Source organism: Strix uralensis, chromosome 1 (assembly GCF_047716275.1).
Source record: "Strix uralensis isolate ZFMK-TIS-50842 chromosome 1, bStrUra1, whole genome shotgun sequence".
NCBI classification, from domain to species: Eukaryota; Metazoa; Chordata; class Aves; order Strigiformes; family Strigidae; genus Strix; species Strix uralensis.
The window spans coordinates 70,411,842-70,427,400 of record NC_133972.1 but is presented as its reverse complement, the minus strand read 5'-3'; the positions used below and the strand labels follow the sequence as shown (position 1 = coordinate 70,427,400).

At 43.1% G+C, this 15,559-nt stretch overlaps 1 protein-coding gene across 2 annotated transcripts in view; it reads right to left on the bottom strand.

Moving 5' to 3' along the window:
* The window catches only part of RECK (reversion inducing cysteine rich protein with kazal motifs), a 62,179-nt gene extending 47,865 nt beyond the window's left edge, over window positions 1-14,314 (bottom strand). For both annotated transcript variants that reach the window (XM_074870249.1, XM_074870254.1), the window contains exons 1-3: window positions 14,188-14,314; window positions 10,268-10,326; window positions 3,141-3,215 (exon numbers count right to left, since the gene is read on the bottom strand). In XM_074870249.1, the coding sequence (XP_074726350.1) occupies window positions 3,141-3,215; window positions 10,268-10,326; window positions 14,188-14,266 (213 nt within the window). In that variant the 5' untranslated portion in view covers window positions 14,267-14,314. The remainder of the gene's footprint in view (window positions 1-3,140; window positions 3,216-10,267; window positions 10,327-14,187) is intronic.
* Between the last annotated feature and the right edge of the window lie 1,245 nt (window positions 14,315-15,559).

Genomic DNA, 15,559 nt, shown 5'->3' with positions numbered 1-15,559 from the left:
ACCAGAGAAATGTACCTTCAGGGAAAGATAGATACCTGGAAGAAAGATACGTGTACATGAAGTTTACAGGAAAAGTTACAATAGGGATCTGTTGGGCTCGCCCCAGCTGCAAAGCACTTCTGGTCCTAAGCACAGGTCCTGCTAAATGACCTACGTGGCTGACAGTATTAGGGAGAAGAATTCTGTAAATTTTTTTTTTTTTGGCAGGGGAAAAAAAAAAAAAAAAAAAAGGTGAAGAGCTTACCAAAGAGTTGCTGTCCCTATCTCTCTCATTACTGTTCTTACCAAGACTACCAGCCAAGCTGACTATGGGGGATTCTTTACACTGGGTCTAGTATAAAAGAAATCTCAGGTCAGACACTGGTCTGCCACAGGTACTTATGTTACCCACCCGATAAGAGTTACAAATGTCCTGGAAGAAGGAGGTTTAGGCAGCAGAAGAATAATTCCATCTAAGGTAAGAATTTTAGTTCAACTATCAGTAACAAGTACATATCATAGTTATAGCGGGTGCCCTGTGTAAGAAGCCTGAAGAATTGAAAGCTATGTCAGTTGCTATACGCTGTATGCTAGATGTTTAACATCCTACAACTGGCATCTTACAACACTTAGACAATATGATGATGGTATATTATTTAAAATGACAAGAGTACAGAAAAACCTTGAAGGATTACATGCATTTTAGTACAGTGTTATTGAATTCAGAATTTTTTAAGTAAGGACTAGGAAAACCTTAATTAGATGAAATCAGAGGAAAATTCTGCAGAGAGTAATAAGGCACATGACAAGTCTTAAGGGGTATATTGGGTTTACATGACAAGGTTTTTGTAGTGGGGCAGCTGCCAGGGTGGCTTCTGTGAGAAGATGCCAGAAGTTGCCCCCACGTTGGACAGAGTCAATGCCAGCCAGGTCCAAGAGGGACCTGTCACTGGCCAAGGCCGAGCCCATCAGCGATGTTAGTAGTGCCTCTATGATAACATATTTAAGGAAGGGTAAAAACCGCTGCGCAACAGTGGCTGGGAGAGAGGAGTGAAAATATGTGAGAGAGAAAACACTGCAGACACCAAGGTCAGTGAAGAAGGGGGAGAAGTTGCTCCAGGCACTGGAGCAGATATCCACCTGCAGCCCATGGAGAACTCCACACCAGAGCAGGTGGATGTGTCCTGAAGGAAGATGCAGCCTGTGGAGAGCCCACATTGGAACAGACTTCTGGCAGGATCTGTGACACCATGGAGAGGAGCCCACGCTGGAGCAGGTTTGCTGGCAGGACTTGTGGCCCCGTAGGAGCAGTTTGTTCCTGAAGGACTGTACCCCATAGAAAGGACCCATACTGGAGCAGTTCTTGAAGAACTGCAGCCCATGGGAAGGATACACATTGGAGCAGTGGAAGAGCATGAGGAGGAAGAAGTGGCAGACACAACAGGTGATGAACTGACCACAACCCCTCCTTTCCCTGTCTCCCTGCGCCACTCAGGGGGAGGAGGTAGAGAAGTTGGGAGTGAAGTTTTGCCCGGGAAGAAGGGAGGGGTGGGCAGAAGGTGTTTTCAGATTTCTCATTATCCTACTCTGACCTTTTGATTGGCAATAACTGAAATTAATTTCCCTGAGTTGAGTTTGTTTTGCCCATGACAGTAATTGGCGAGTGATCTCTCCCTGTCCTTAATTTCGACCCATGAGCCTTTCGTCATATTTTCTCTCCCCTTTCCAGTTGAGGAGGGGAGTGACAGATCAGCTTGGTGGGCATCTGGTGTCCAGCCAGGGTCAACCCATCACAGGGGCCTTTAAATGAGAGCGTTGAACATGTTCTTTAAAACAAAAAATTCAGTTCAATCACACTGAAACAGCAACCCATACTGTCATGCAGTGATTCTGTCATGACAGGAATTAATGACTTTCTGAAGTTGCAATGGATCTGTATCTAATGACCTAAAACTGTCCTCCCCTGCATCTGTGGGAGTTTCCCACTTAGGTAAGAGTCAAAGTCAGCTCAGAAGAACAGAGTAAAGAGCTGCTACTTCTACTAGTTCCACCCCATTGATTCAGTTGACTTCCTTTATTTCATGAGAAGGTTAACAGTTGGACTCAATGATCTCAAGGGTCTTTTCCAACCCAAATGATTCTATAATTCTAAGATACAGTTGCCTTTTGTATTGGCAGTTACTGTACGACTTAATACCAGGCAATACCCTTTCTATCATATTATCTGAAAGAATATAGACAACACACTGTAACCAATGCTCCAGAAAACAGACCATCTGCTTAAATTCATAACCTATCCGCTCATCTGTGGAATGACACTAGAACACCTCTCCAACAAAGACAAGTGGTATCTGAAAACAGCAAATACAGTATTAAGTTGAACTGTTAACTATTTTATATCTAGATGTCTTTTACAAAAATTTATAAATATTACCAGTTCAGCAATATTAATTTAAGATACACACTGGACACTAAATTTGCCATTTACAAAGATGGTAATTGGGAGTTAAAAAAATCATGGTATCAATCATTTCCCCCCTTTCAGATGCTCCTGAATGATAGTGTTTATCTCTTCCCCAATTAGATAATCTCTAAAACAGGAAGCAGATTATGTTCTTCATTCTTTTAGTGGTACACTAGAGAACTTTTAGAAAACCATAATCTTACTATCCAATAAAAGCATTACTTCAGTTTGTCAGATACAGGCAAAAACCATTCAGAGCAGCTATGAGGGTCTCCTGGCCTCAGCCCAATCAAGACCCCACAGCTTTGTCCCATACACAAGCTGGAACACATGATCTCATTTATGTTGCTGTCCTCAACTCCCAAGTGACAAGCACCCAGCACAATTTTTTACAACATAGGTCAGATTTTCATTGCATTTCATAGGTTATACAACCAGGATACCTAGCAAAATGGCATAATATATGATAGCTTTAAAAAAGAAATAATTCTACTTTAAGAATCAAATTTCATGATAAGAATTTTTCTAGTTCTCATTACAAGAAAAGTCTTGAAGACATACACACAAGTTCTACCAACTCAAAACTAACTCAGAGAGTAAATAAAGTACAAGTAATTTTAAAACCTGGTTTTTGCAAGCAAAACTTTGTTAATATAAGAAGTTTTGTTTTCTTTAGTTAAAAACTAGCAAGCCTTACCATTGATTCTGGACAATACTCAGGTGCTCGCTGCAATAAGTGCTTCAAACGGGAATCACTCTTAGAAGACAAAATCTGTTAGAAATAAAACACACCTTAAAACATAGAATGTAACTACACATTGAATACTTTTTTCAATTGATTTCATTGGGTTTTGTTTCACTACTACCTACCCTTCAACAATTTTGGCTAACAGCTAATATATAAACAATGCAAAGTTAAGATTTTATTTTATATATCTATAGTCTTTCAAATATGTTGCACTCTTGATGAAGGAATTTTTATATTTAAAGTGAATGAGAATTTCCTCTTAAAACACTTCAAGTGTTCTAAACTTCAAAAAGTTTCTATTGAATACGCAGTGTGAAAAAACAGAGGATTTCTGCCCTGCATATCAAAATATTTTACAACTCTGCTTATATAATTAGCCTTCTGCTACATGTTACATGACCTCAGGCAACTAAACTCCTTCCAAAAAACCCTGAAACAAGTAATTTTTGTAGAACAAAGATGAACAAAACCTAGACTAGTTAAAAGAGACTATCAAAACTAACAGGGAAATCAATACTACCCACAGCAGAGCAAGATCAAGTTAGGTACCAGCTAAGCAAACTGAACATCCAGAAGTTCATGAGACTGGATGTGATGCAACTGAGGATGTTGAGAAGCTAGCCACTGTCACTGCAAGACAGCTTTGCTACCAGTTTTTGAAAGACCATAGTGATTGGATGAGGTTCCTGGTGACTGAAGAAAGACAAACATCATATCCATTAGAAAGGCAAGAAGAATGATCTGGGCATAACACCATGCAACAGTACAGGCTGGGTACTCACTGGCTAGAAGCCAGCTTTGCAGAAAACAGTGTGGGTCCTGGTGGATGACAAGTTGAACATGGGTCATCAGTGCATGGGTGCAGCACTGAAAGCTAACAGCACACTGCACTTCATTAGCAGCAGCACCGCCAGCACGTTAAAGGAAGATGACCATTCGCTTCTATTGGGCACTGATGAGGCCACATCTGTAATACCAAACCCAGTTCTGTGTCACCTCTGTGCAAGAAGCGTTATTGATAAACTGCAGAGAGTCCAGTAGAAGGCCACAAAAGATGCTGGACTTTACAACATACCAAGGTAAAAAGATCTGTTCAACCTGTTAAGAGGGAGCAGAGGGATCTAAATTCCTGTCTTCCAGTACCTGAAGATGTATTATAGAAAAGGCAAGTCAGACTGTTCTCAGAGTTGCACAGTGGAAGGATAAGCTACAACAGTAATAAGTTGCAGCAAGAGAAATTCTGACTAGATGCAAAGGAAAAAAAAAAATCTTCACCATAAGAATAGTTGAGTGCTGGAACGGATTCCCCAGAGAGGCTGTGGAAAGCCCATGACTGAGGATATTAAAAACCTGACTATCAAGATCCTGATCAAACTGATTTAATTTTGAAGTTAGCACCTCTCTGAGCATGAGGTTAGACAAAATGACTCTTTCAACTTAAATTATTTTGTACAGCTATACTTGGGAAGAAATCTTACCTTAACTTACTGACTTTCATGCACAATTCTGAATCATGTAAATTTATCTTTTTTCCCCAGGTGTCTTTCAGACCATTTTGTAGTGTTGTTCATCTCATTTCCTTATAACCGTAGCAGAATTTTTGAAGTTTATTACAAGATGCCTTTACCTCATCAATCTTTTTGGTGTTTTTCTTGTTTTGTTTTTGTTTTTTAAAGTTTCATGGCAGTGTTAACATAAGTTGAGCTCAGCACATTTTAAATTGTTTTCTGGTCCACATTAATCATCTTTTTGGAACTTGTTCCTTTAGCAGTCCAATTAAGTAAAACACTCAAAAATTAAAACAAGAAACTGGACAACAAAAGGGATGGAAACATACCTATTAATGTGGGATATGAAACTGGAAATTACAGGAACTGAAACATGGATGCATTTCAGATCTTTCAGAAGGAGAAACACACTACAGTTCTATTCTAAATTTGCAACACGATAAACCCATGGAAAGAAAAACAAGAGAACAATAGTACTGGTTTCAGAAATGAGAGCAAGAAAGAACTGTAGTAGTATTTGGGGTCTTCTGGGGCCATAGAATAATAAAACAATTCAGAAGATCATTTATTTCAACCTTTTGCTCAAAGCAGGGTCAACTGTGAGACCAGACCATGTTGCTCAGGGTGTTATCCAGTTAGGATGTGAAAACCTCTGAGGATGGAAAATGCACAGCCTCTCTGTTTTCATGGTGGAAAACTTCCTCCTTATAACCAGCTGGAACTCTCTAGTTTCTCTAGTCCTCCTGCTACATACCACTGTGAAGAGCCTGGCTCTGTCTTCTGATCAATCTTACTACAGGTATCAGAAGGCTTCTCCGAGGTGCTCCTCCTTCCCCAGGCTAAAGGCAGTTCCCTCAGCCTCTCTAGAGGGGTCATGTGCGCCAGCCCCCCAGTCACCTTGGTGACTCTCTGCTAACTTGTTCCAGTTAACTGATGTCTTGCTTCTAACAGGGGGGGACAAAACTGGACACAGTATTCTAGATGGGGTCAACAAGTGCTGACTAAATGTGGAGAATCATTTCTCTAGACCTACCGGCTATGTTCCGGTTGATGCCTTTTTTATTACAGGGGCACACTGCAGGCTCCTGTTCAGCTTGCTGTCTCTATATCAGTACCCCTGGGTCCTTTTTCAGCAAATGTACTGCCTAGCAAATCAACCTCCAACTCATACTGTTGCAAGTGATTCTTTCTTCCCAGGTGCAGGACATTGCATTTTTTCTTGTTGAATTTCAGAAAGTTCCTGTGGACAATTCCTTCCATCTGTCCAGGTCCCTCTGGATGACAGCACCGCCATTAAGATTATCAGCTCTTCCTTCCAGCCTTCCTTTCATTGCCTGAAAACTCAACAAGATGGAATCTGTCGTCTCTTCCAGGTCATTAATAAAGATGTTAAACAGGACAGGTCCTAGGACAGACCCCTTTGGTATTCCACTTCTTACTAGCCTGCAGGCAGAGTAGGACCCATTAATCTCTGAGCCTGATTATCCAACCAATTTTTTTTATTCTTCTAATTGTCCATCCATCAAAACTGTATTATCTTAGAATGGATACAAAAATATTGAGGGAGGCAGTGTTGAAACTCTTGCTAAAGTCAACACAAATGACATCCACTCCTTTCCCCTTGTTCAGAAATCTAATTTTATTATCAAAGGCAATCAGGTTTGCCAGGCATTATTTACTCCTTCCATAATCAGAAATGTGTTCTGAGAAGATTCTGTCCATGATTTTTCCCAGAGATTTAAGAGAAGATTACTAGTCTGTAGTTTGCTGGATTAGGAACCATCCTTTAGTGTTTTTTTTTTTTGTTTGCCTTTTTTTTTTTTTTTTTTAAGATGGGTACAATGTTTGTCCTTCTCCAGTCATTGGGCACCTCCCTCAAGTTCCACAACCTTTCAAAGATGATAGAGAGTAACCTTGCAGTAACACCAGCCAGCTCTCTCAGCACCTGCTGATGCAGTCTATTTAGTCCCATGGACTTGTATGGGTCAAATTTTCTCACATAATTCTTGACTCAACCATCACCTATTACTGGTAGTACTTCACCTGGAACCTTGACTCTATGTACAGGGGCCTGGGAGACCTTATAAACAAAGACTCGGGAAAGAAGGCATTCAGTACCTCTGCCTTATCTGTGTTTGTTGACACTAAAGTACATGTTGCATTCAGCAACAGCCACACATTTTTCCTTCTTCAGCCTTTAACTACTGCCACAGTATGTCTTGTTGCCCCTGATATTCTCTGCGAGTCTCAACTCCAGTTGAGCTTTGTCTTTCCCAATATAACCTTACATGGCTGGGCAAACTTTCTGAATTCCTCTTTTATAACCTATCGCTGCTTCTACCTTCTCTATACTGCCTTTCTACACTGAAGCTTGTTCGTGACTTCTCTCTCTAGTCAAGCTAGCCTCTTGAAACAGCAATGTGTTTTCCTGAGGACTGGGATGGACTGTTCTTATGCTTGGAGGAGGATCTGGATAGAGATCTCTGGAGTGATAGAAAGATGAATGCTGCCAGGAACCTTATCATTATGAAACTTCCCAGAAATAAACTTGGGAAAAAAATGACAATTAAAGAAAGACAGGCCCGCTTATTCCTTGCTACAGTATTTGACAGACTGAACCAAATAATCACAAAAAGGAGATGATACTGAAACTAAGCTTGGAATAATACTTAATAAGAATGCAAAATAATTAGATGTTTGAATCATGTTAGTTGTCAAACAAATCTGTAATCCAAGTTTTCTTTTTCAATGGGGTCACTTAAAGAATCTGAATTACTAGTTAGCAGAATTCCTTAATCAAGCCTTTTTCCTTAACTGGCAGGATCAAGGAGAACACCACCGGGTCTCCTGTGCCCTTTACCCTGGGCCATAGTCACATTTTACCCATGCAAGGCCTCCCTCAATAATATCACCAGTCTCCATGTAGATGAGCAGCCAATGGGTAACAGTCCAAGGGTCAAAAAAACCTTGCAATTTCTGCAACATCCTAGATCTGAGCCCCTAAAAACCAAAGCACCTTAGACTGCAGATGAGTGCCTCCATCCCCTGCAGAAGGGAGTCCTTCTCCTGGTGGCATGGTTGATTAGGCCAAGATGGGTCCCTGATGGAGCTTGTTTCTCCTCAGCTGTTCTAAGGCCCCAAATCTGTTCTGTAAGTACACATTCCAAGACAGGCCAAGCAACTTCTTCCTGCTGCCAGGAGTCATAAACTTTCAGTCTCCACTAAGCATAGCCTCTGGCCACCCTTCTTTCCATGCAATGCATAGTCAGGCTATTGCCCTTGCAGGTTCCCCACAAAGAGCTTGTCTAGCTCCCATTTACACTGAGACAACGCTACTATCCTCAGCCTCTTTAGATCTGACAGTTCAGAAAGCTGACCAGAGCATGACTCCCCACAGTTTAAGTGCCACTGACTCAAGGAGAGACACCATCCTTTCCCTGCAGCCCAAGACTTGGATGGACACATTCTTCCTCAAGAGCTCCCTCTGGGTCAAGGCCTTGAACATGTCATGAGTGGCTGGCCCACCCAGAGACTATCCTGCTGGACGTTAACAGCTGCACACAAGTCATCTGCAACTCCTGCAGGCCCTCTCCACAAGAACTCACTGTGTTAATGCCCAAATTCCTGTCTGTGCACCCTGGTCACCAGCATTCCCTAAGCATTAGTTAAATAGCAATATGGGGCCCAAGCCTGCTCTCTCTTTCCCTGTCATCTTTGGCAAGCAACTTCAATGTTTTATGGCTCAAACTACCAAGTCTAAGAGGAAAATTTTTTTTTTTAATTATTATTGAAGTATCATGTCAGGATGGTACAAACAAGAGCACAAGTACATGGCAAATATTTTAGAAAAGGTGTTTGGAAAGATGGAAGAAGGCAAATCATTCAGTCAACTCTGTCCCCTTACAGTCACCCCCCATGTATGTAAGGCTTCATCCTACAAACAAGGCACTAAGTATCAAATAATACATTCCAAAATGGAATCAACAGAGTCAAAGCATTTGAATCGTGCTGCACAAAATGTTACAGAACGTGAAAGTCAGTAGAAAAATAGTAGACATCCCCTTCAGCCAGTCTGTTGGCCTATATCAAAGGATCATTCAGAAAACGATGCTACCAGCCTGAGGTAACTAAGACAGCTCCTTATAGAACAATTTGAGGGGCACCAGTCCTACTTTAGACTTGTTCTAGATTTCTCACCACAAAGACTCTGAATATGCTGATTATCTGGGTAGAGAGAGATCATCCAGAGGAGAGAAGATCAGAATATCTCACAAAAAACACAGGAAACTCTACACAATAATTAGAACTGGTATAACAGAAATGGGATGAAATTTGACAGTAAAAAGCTCAAGGCCTTTCACGAAGAGCTAACAGGAATTCACATGATAAATGGGGAACTTCAAACAAATGGAACAGAAGAAAGAATTGGACAGATTATTCCAAATGCCCTCTCAACGCAGCTACTAAACCTGCCAATTAAATTTGTTTATATAGAGGAATGGATATCTTTCTCTTACTTACACATGTTTTAACACAATTGTTAAGACTAAGTGCTATACTTTTGTTTATAATACCATGTACAGTTTTGCTTACATGTATTCAAAGAGATAAACTTAAGCTGGAAGGGCTGCAAGAATAATTATAGGAATTGAGAGAGTATCTTATGCGAAGAGACTGCAAGACTTTTCCTTGTTTGGCCTAACAACAGAAAAGCTAAAAGGGGATTTGATTGTGTTCTATAAATACATCAGGGAGCGAGAAGTGCAATTTAAACTAAAAAGTTTTGTTAGTACAATCACAGATAAATACAAACTTAATCATAACCAGGTTTAGTGCTTGAATAGCCCCAAAGCAGGTAATGAAGACAACAAAAGGAGGGCAGGTATGATGTAAGGATACAGTTTTAATATAAAAACTGTGTATATGTGTATGCATGCTTTACTGATGTAACATTTTTATTATATAAATTTATATAAATACAGGCACAAAAAGCTGTACAATATACTATCCAAAGGTACAAATCTAAACATAAGTTGTGGAAAAGTATTTTCCAAGCTTGAATTTAGCAGAAACAGCTCTTTGTTATTACCTTACGAACAGAGTAAGTAAGCAGATTTTTGCTGGATTCACAAAGCCATATATCATCATGAGTATCTCCGATGCTTAGCTAAGAAACAAGAACTGGCAGGAGGAAAGAACAGTACCAACATCATCTTCTTAATTTTAAATTTCTCCAAACTTGGAAACACACAAGATCCAGAAATTGGGTAAAATACCTTCACCCCTTCCATTTCCTAACATGCTTATCACTTGACCAAATCCTGACCTCAGATTTGTATCTTTATTTCTTCTTGACCTCAACAGAACCTGCTTTCCACTACAAAAGGGAAGAGGACTACAGTTTTAAACCTTTACGTTCTCATTTAAACAACAATAATATTACATCTCATGATTCATACATGGCATTCACACAGAAAATCACTTGCTTATAACCCTAATCTTGCCACATCATTGTCTAAAGGCATGATTGTAACTCTGAGTGATAAACCAAATTTAAAACAAGCTTACCTGTTCACAGACATCCCGGCACATTAAGTTGTCCTTTGCATGGTAACAACAAGACAAGCCTATGGAAAAGCAGGGGGAGGGAAAAAGATATTTAAGAGAGCTGAAGAACTTAACTATCACTTCTGAACAGAAACACCTACTTGATGGCCTATCAGGATGATTTGTCTGGTCCACAGATGACTGAGAAACTTTCCTTCCCAAAGGCAAAAAAAGACATGAAAAAGTTTTGTTCTGAAGCTGACACGGATCCGTTCATCGAGTCTCACAGAATTACCCCTGAACACTCACTGCCACCAAAAGGAGATCTCACTGTCCTTCCTTCTGCTTCTAGCTGCATTTCTGCTGCTTAACTTGCACTAGCTTGGCACCTGCCAAATTCCTGCATGAGGCAATTTAATTTATTAACCCAGCAGAAATAATAATAATTAAAAAAAATAATATGTGAACAAAAAAACCCACCAAAAAACTCCATACAGACTATATGCTTTTGTAAATGGAATAATCTCACAGAATCTGGAAAGTGCAGGAACAGGTAGAAAAGGAAATCAGAGCAGGAGTCCCTTTTCACACAGCCGTGAACACTGCTGCTCATTGAACTCTGGCTTCTTAAAAACTTGGAATAAAACTGTAAATTGTTTCACTAGTGATGGATGATTAAGAGTGGTTTTGCCTGACTAGATGGAAGTCATAGAGCAAACACTGATATGAACTCATCAACAGAAAAAGAAATGAGAACCGAAACACTGAGAAGTCGCAAAACACCAAGGTTTAAAGCAGCATTTTTAACATTATACTTTGCTGTGCTTTGTTCCCCCTACCATTCAAACATCTCCTTCATTCAGAGTTAAGCTTGGCCAATGTAAAATTAATTGCACAACTCCTTGATAGTCATTTTCATCCTCACTGGCCAGTGTTTGGAACAGTGTATTAGAAAACAGACAGAGGTTTTCTTCAAAGCTTTTACTTCCACGTACATCTTCATACAGAGGATCATTTAATGATTACAGATTTCTGCTCAACCATATGTGGACCATATATCATACTGATACAACATAAAAGCAATACTGTACAATGATACCACATATATAAAGCTGCATTTCACAATACCTAGTTACTAAATAGATTTTGACCGAACCAATAAGAAGGATCTTGGGTGTGAATTCCTTGATAATTTCACAACTTACTAACGTTTTCATCTGAAAGCTGTTACAAGAAGATATCCAATTTAAAAACCAAAATAATTCACCACCATCAAAACCAGAATTCTCCAATACTGAAGGGACATTAAAAAAGAAAAGAAAATTTCAGCTTGAAAATGTCAAGGAACTGGAGGGAAAAAGACAACCTTTTCAGTGGTTTTTGGGCGTCTCAAACAGTCACAATTTTAAATGGCTACTACAGCACAGAGCTACATTTTAATGCATTATTATCATTCCTGAAAAGGAAAGAAGAAAAACCAAAGTAGGACTTGTAACTCGTGAATGTTTTCATTAATAATTAGAAACAATGCAGCAAATTTCCTGTAATAAATGAGGACAGCACCAAAATCCTGCTTACAACACGATGAAATAAACTGTAAAATTGACTTTTGCCAATTTTCTAGTATCACAGAAAAGGATTGAGATATGACACAGATGGCTTAAAAATCTTTCCGATTTGATGGCTACACATGAGATCTTGCAGGTTATCCTGCGCTATGTTCAGAAAGCCAGTCGTCTGTGCCAAGAATCAACTTCATCATTAGTATGCTCCACCATGTTCAAACTTCAGTTACTATTTCACTTAAAAGCTCTGCTTTGCACTTTCTTAATCCTGTTATAAAGCCATGGTATGAGAAATATATAAAATGATAAAAAAACCATTAACTTCTAAGAACGGGTTTTTTTAAGGCAAGAGTTGCCCTTATTTTCGGAAATGTTTCTAAATTTCAGTGCCTATGCAATCAGACTGCAAGCACATTAACACAGCGCTGGAGAAAATGTTCAGTTTCACAATGAAAAGATACCCAGCAAATTAATTGTCATAAGTAAAAAAAATTCAACCAAATGCACTTAAACATAGGCTTTACTTACAAACAAAAATACTGGCTACTCAATCACTTTTTTGTTGTTTTGTTTCACCATAAAGAGAATTTACATTGGCTTAGGTGACAATGTTTAACTGCGTATGTCGCTACAATATGAATTCATGAATATCTTAGGCAACACTTTATTAAACACTCCTCACATAGATTATTTAATACTCTGTGGTCTTTTATCCACTAGTTTTCAGTGGCCCTCAGCCCTCCTGTAATGAATTAACACACACCGATAGTTCTCCTTCTCAATCACTTCTGCTGCTGAGTTCATGTCTTACCAATTATACCAGAGAGTGTAATAATGAAGTAACAATACACTGAACTTTATGGTCGTTTAATTCCTCTTATACACAATCCTAATCAATTGATGGTATTTTGAATTAGAAGCAAATTAAGCTGGCTCAGAGTGATCTTTAGTGCTTAAGTCACAAATGGAAGTTATTAACAATATCCATTCCAAACACAATTCCTCAGTTCTCTTTCCAGTTAACCTCTTCTGAAATGCCTTACGACATCCTTCAGTCAGTCCCCCTTACTTTCTCATTCCCACTTTCTCTAGTTTTACTAAAAAATTTCCAGGTTTCATTTCAAAATTTTATTCATGTCCAGCTATGAAATATCCACACTTCCTTCTTTGGTAAGATCTCCTATCTCAGCGATGTGAGTAGGTTTATCAAGGGAAAGTTCGGCTAGAGTATGTCATATTTCATTCCACTACTTTTTACTGCCTTCTTCCTAAAACTGTCCCCCCCTAGAAATCAGAACTATAGAACAACAACGAAATGCCCATAAATGCCTCAGCGATTGCAGTCTTCAGCTTTGAAGTACAACCTATTTTGTATTTTCTACTCCCATGACAGTATTACCAACGTGATCTATTTATTAAAGGCTATTTCCCAATGTCTGTACTTGTGCTGCCTTCTTTTTTCATTACTCTTTTTTGGTCCTGTCAAGAAGCTACCTGCTATCACAACTTTAGTGCAGGAAACTATTTTACCACTACCCTCTCTATTAAATGTCTTGCCTTCACTGCTTAAAAAATTCAGTATCTTGTTCAATAACATTCTTCTTATTGAAAATATCAGCAAAACCAGAAGGAATACAAGCCCCGGAATATAAGGGCTGTTCTGACACGTCATCCGGCAATCCAGAAGTCAGGTGTTACCCACCTGGAACAAGACACCAGATCTTCTCCCTTTCAAACCCCGATCTCGGGACTTTACCTACTGCCAGCATCACAGCCGAAGACACATCCCGGCCCCGAGTCACGTAACCCGGTGGGGTGAAGGAAGAGGTGTATCGCCACGGCACTGCCAGGCAGGGTGTGGGAAAGGTGGCCGTACCCCTGCACCCCACTCCTCGCTACCTCAGCCCCCTCTGGCCGGTTGCCGCTCCTCGCACTCAGGCGGGTGCTCTCCGCGGGGAAGCGGGGTGGGGGGCGGGAAGGCCGGACACCGAGGCAGCAGCAGCGGGAAGAGGGACCGACAGCAGGAAGGCGACGCTGCCCCTTCCCGGCGGCGCCCCGCGGGCACCCGGGGAGCCGCCCCCGGCCCCCACCTGCTGCCGCCCCGCGCCCACCGGCCTCCGGCGCCCGCGGGGCAGGTGCGGGGGGCAGCGGGGGGCACCGGGCGCCGGGGCGCCGTCCCCCCTCTCCCCCGGCTCCAGGCCGCCCGCCCGCAGCGGCGCCGAGGCAGGAGAGACACACGGCGCCATCCCCGCGGGCGACGCCACCGCCCCAAGGCTGCGGCACCCCGCGGGCGGCCTCGCCCCTGCGCCATGTTGTCGGAGAGGGACCCGCGGAGCCGCCTCCCCCCGCTCCCGCCCTCCGCGGCTCGCAACTCACCGGCCGCCCCCGGGAGGTGCAGCGCAGCCGCCACCAGGCAGAGCAGGGCCCAGGGCCACCGAGCGGCCGTTACCGCCATGGCCCGGCCGCGAACCGGCCGCGAACCCGCCGCGCGGCTCCGCCCCGCGACCCCCGCCCGCCCGTCGGACGGGCCCCGCCGCCGGTGCCGCCCCCCCAGCCCCGCTCTGCCTGCCGCCGCCCCCATTGGCTGCGGCTCCCAGCCAGGCCCCGCCCCCCGCCTGGCCGCCGCGGACATTCCAGCGGGCGAGAGCCGCCGCCGCGGGGAGCCGCGTCCCGCGCCGCCGCCCGCGCCCCGCCCCCCGCTCGGGGAGGGGCGGGGCCTGTCGCCGCCGCCGCCGCCGCCACGCCAGCTCCGCTTTGGCCCGGCCCCGCGGGGCCACCGGGTCTGCGGCGTCTTCGCTGGGCGCGCCGGGAGCCCGCAGCCTTCCTGCCCCCCAACCCCCGGAGCAGTCACGGGCATGCCCGGGGAGAGGGCTCGGGCGGGAATGGCTTACAAGAGGCTGAGGAGAAACAGTATTTAGGAGACAATTTTTGTGAAGGAGGCAGAGACCTCCACGCGATTACATAATGTTGGCGATATTAATAGCTTTCTACCCATTATTTTTAGAGTGTTGACTGTAAAGCCCACTTACAACACTTTTCTGCTTGAAAAGGCTTTGTGCAGTGACCGTGTGGGAGGAGTGAACTGGACAGCACAAAGCGTAGGTTGCCGAGTGGGAATGACCCCTGAGGCGGGCAGGACACCCCCCAGATGCAGAGATGAGGAGGCCATCATGGCTGCAACGGCTTCATTCGTCATGAGCTCTTGGCCGCTTGCTCCAAGGTCAGGGTACCAGAAGCGCTCAGGCAGGTTTTAACACGGTTTGAAGGCCGCTGTGCAGCTGGGGATGGCTCCTCGTGTCCAGGCTGAAGGTGACGGGAAGGCGTCTCAGCCCTCCCCGTGACAGCGTGCCTCCTCGCTGCCCGGGCAGCTCCCCTGTTGGCTTGCGGTGTGGCCTGTGACGGCCTTCAGCTTGGGCAGGGAACCTGGAATGCTCTGCCGGGCTGCTACTACTTCTGCTCCTCTTTAACCTTTCGTTCAGGTTGTGTGGTGGTGTCGGCTGGTTTTCTGCATCTACGCTGCAGCTTGGGTCAGTGGCGAGATGTTCCCGTTCCGGGCAGCAGGAAGGCAATCTAGCCTGTGGAGAGTCAGTCCACAGTGCAGGCAATCAGAAAAAGAGTCTGTAACTGAAGAAACCTCTGTACCATAGTGCCACCAGTGCAGTTTCTTCAGTTTCTTTTCCCTGTAGAGACCAAATTATCCCCTTTTTTTTTGTTTGTTTTAGAATTCGAGAGAAATTAAATGTAAGCT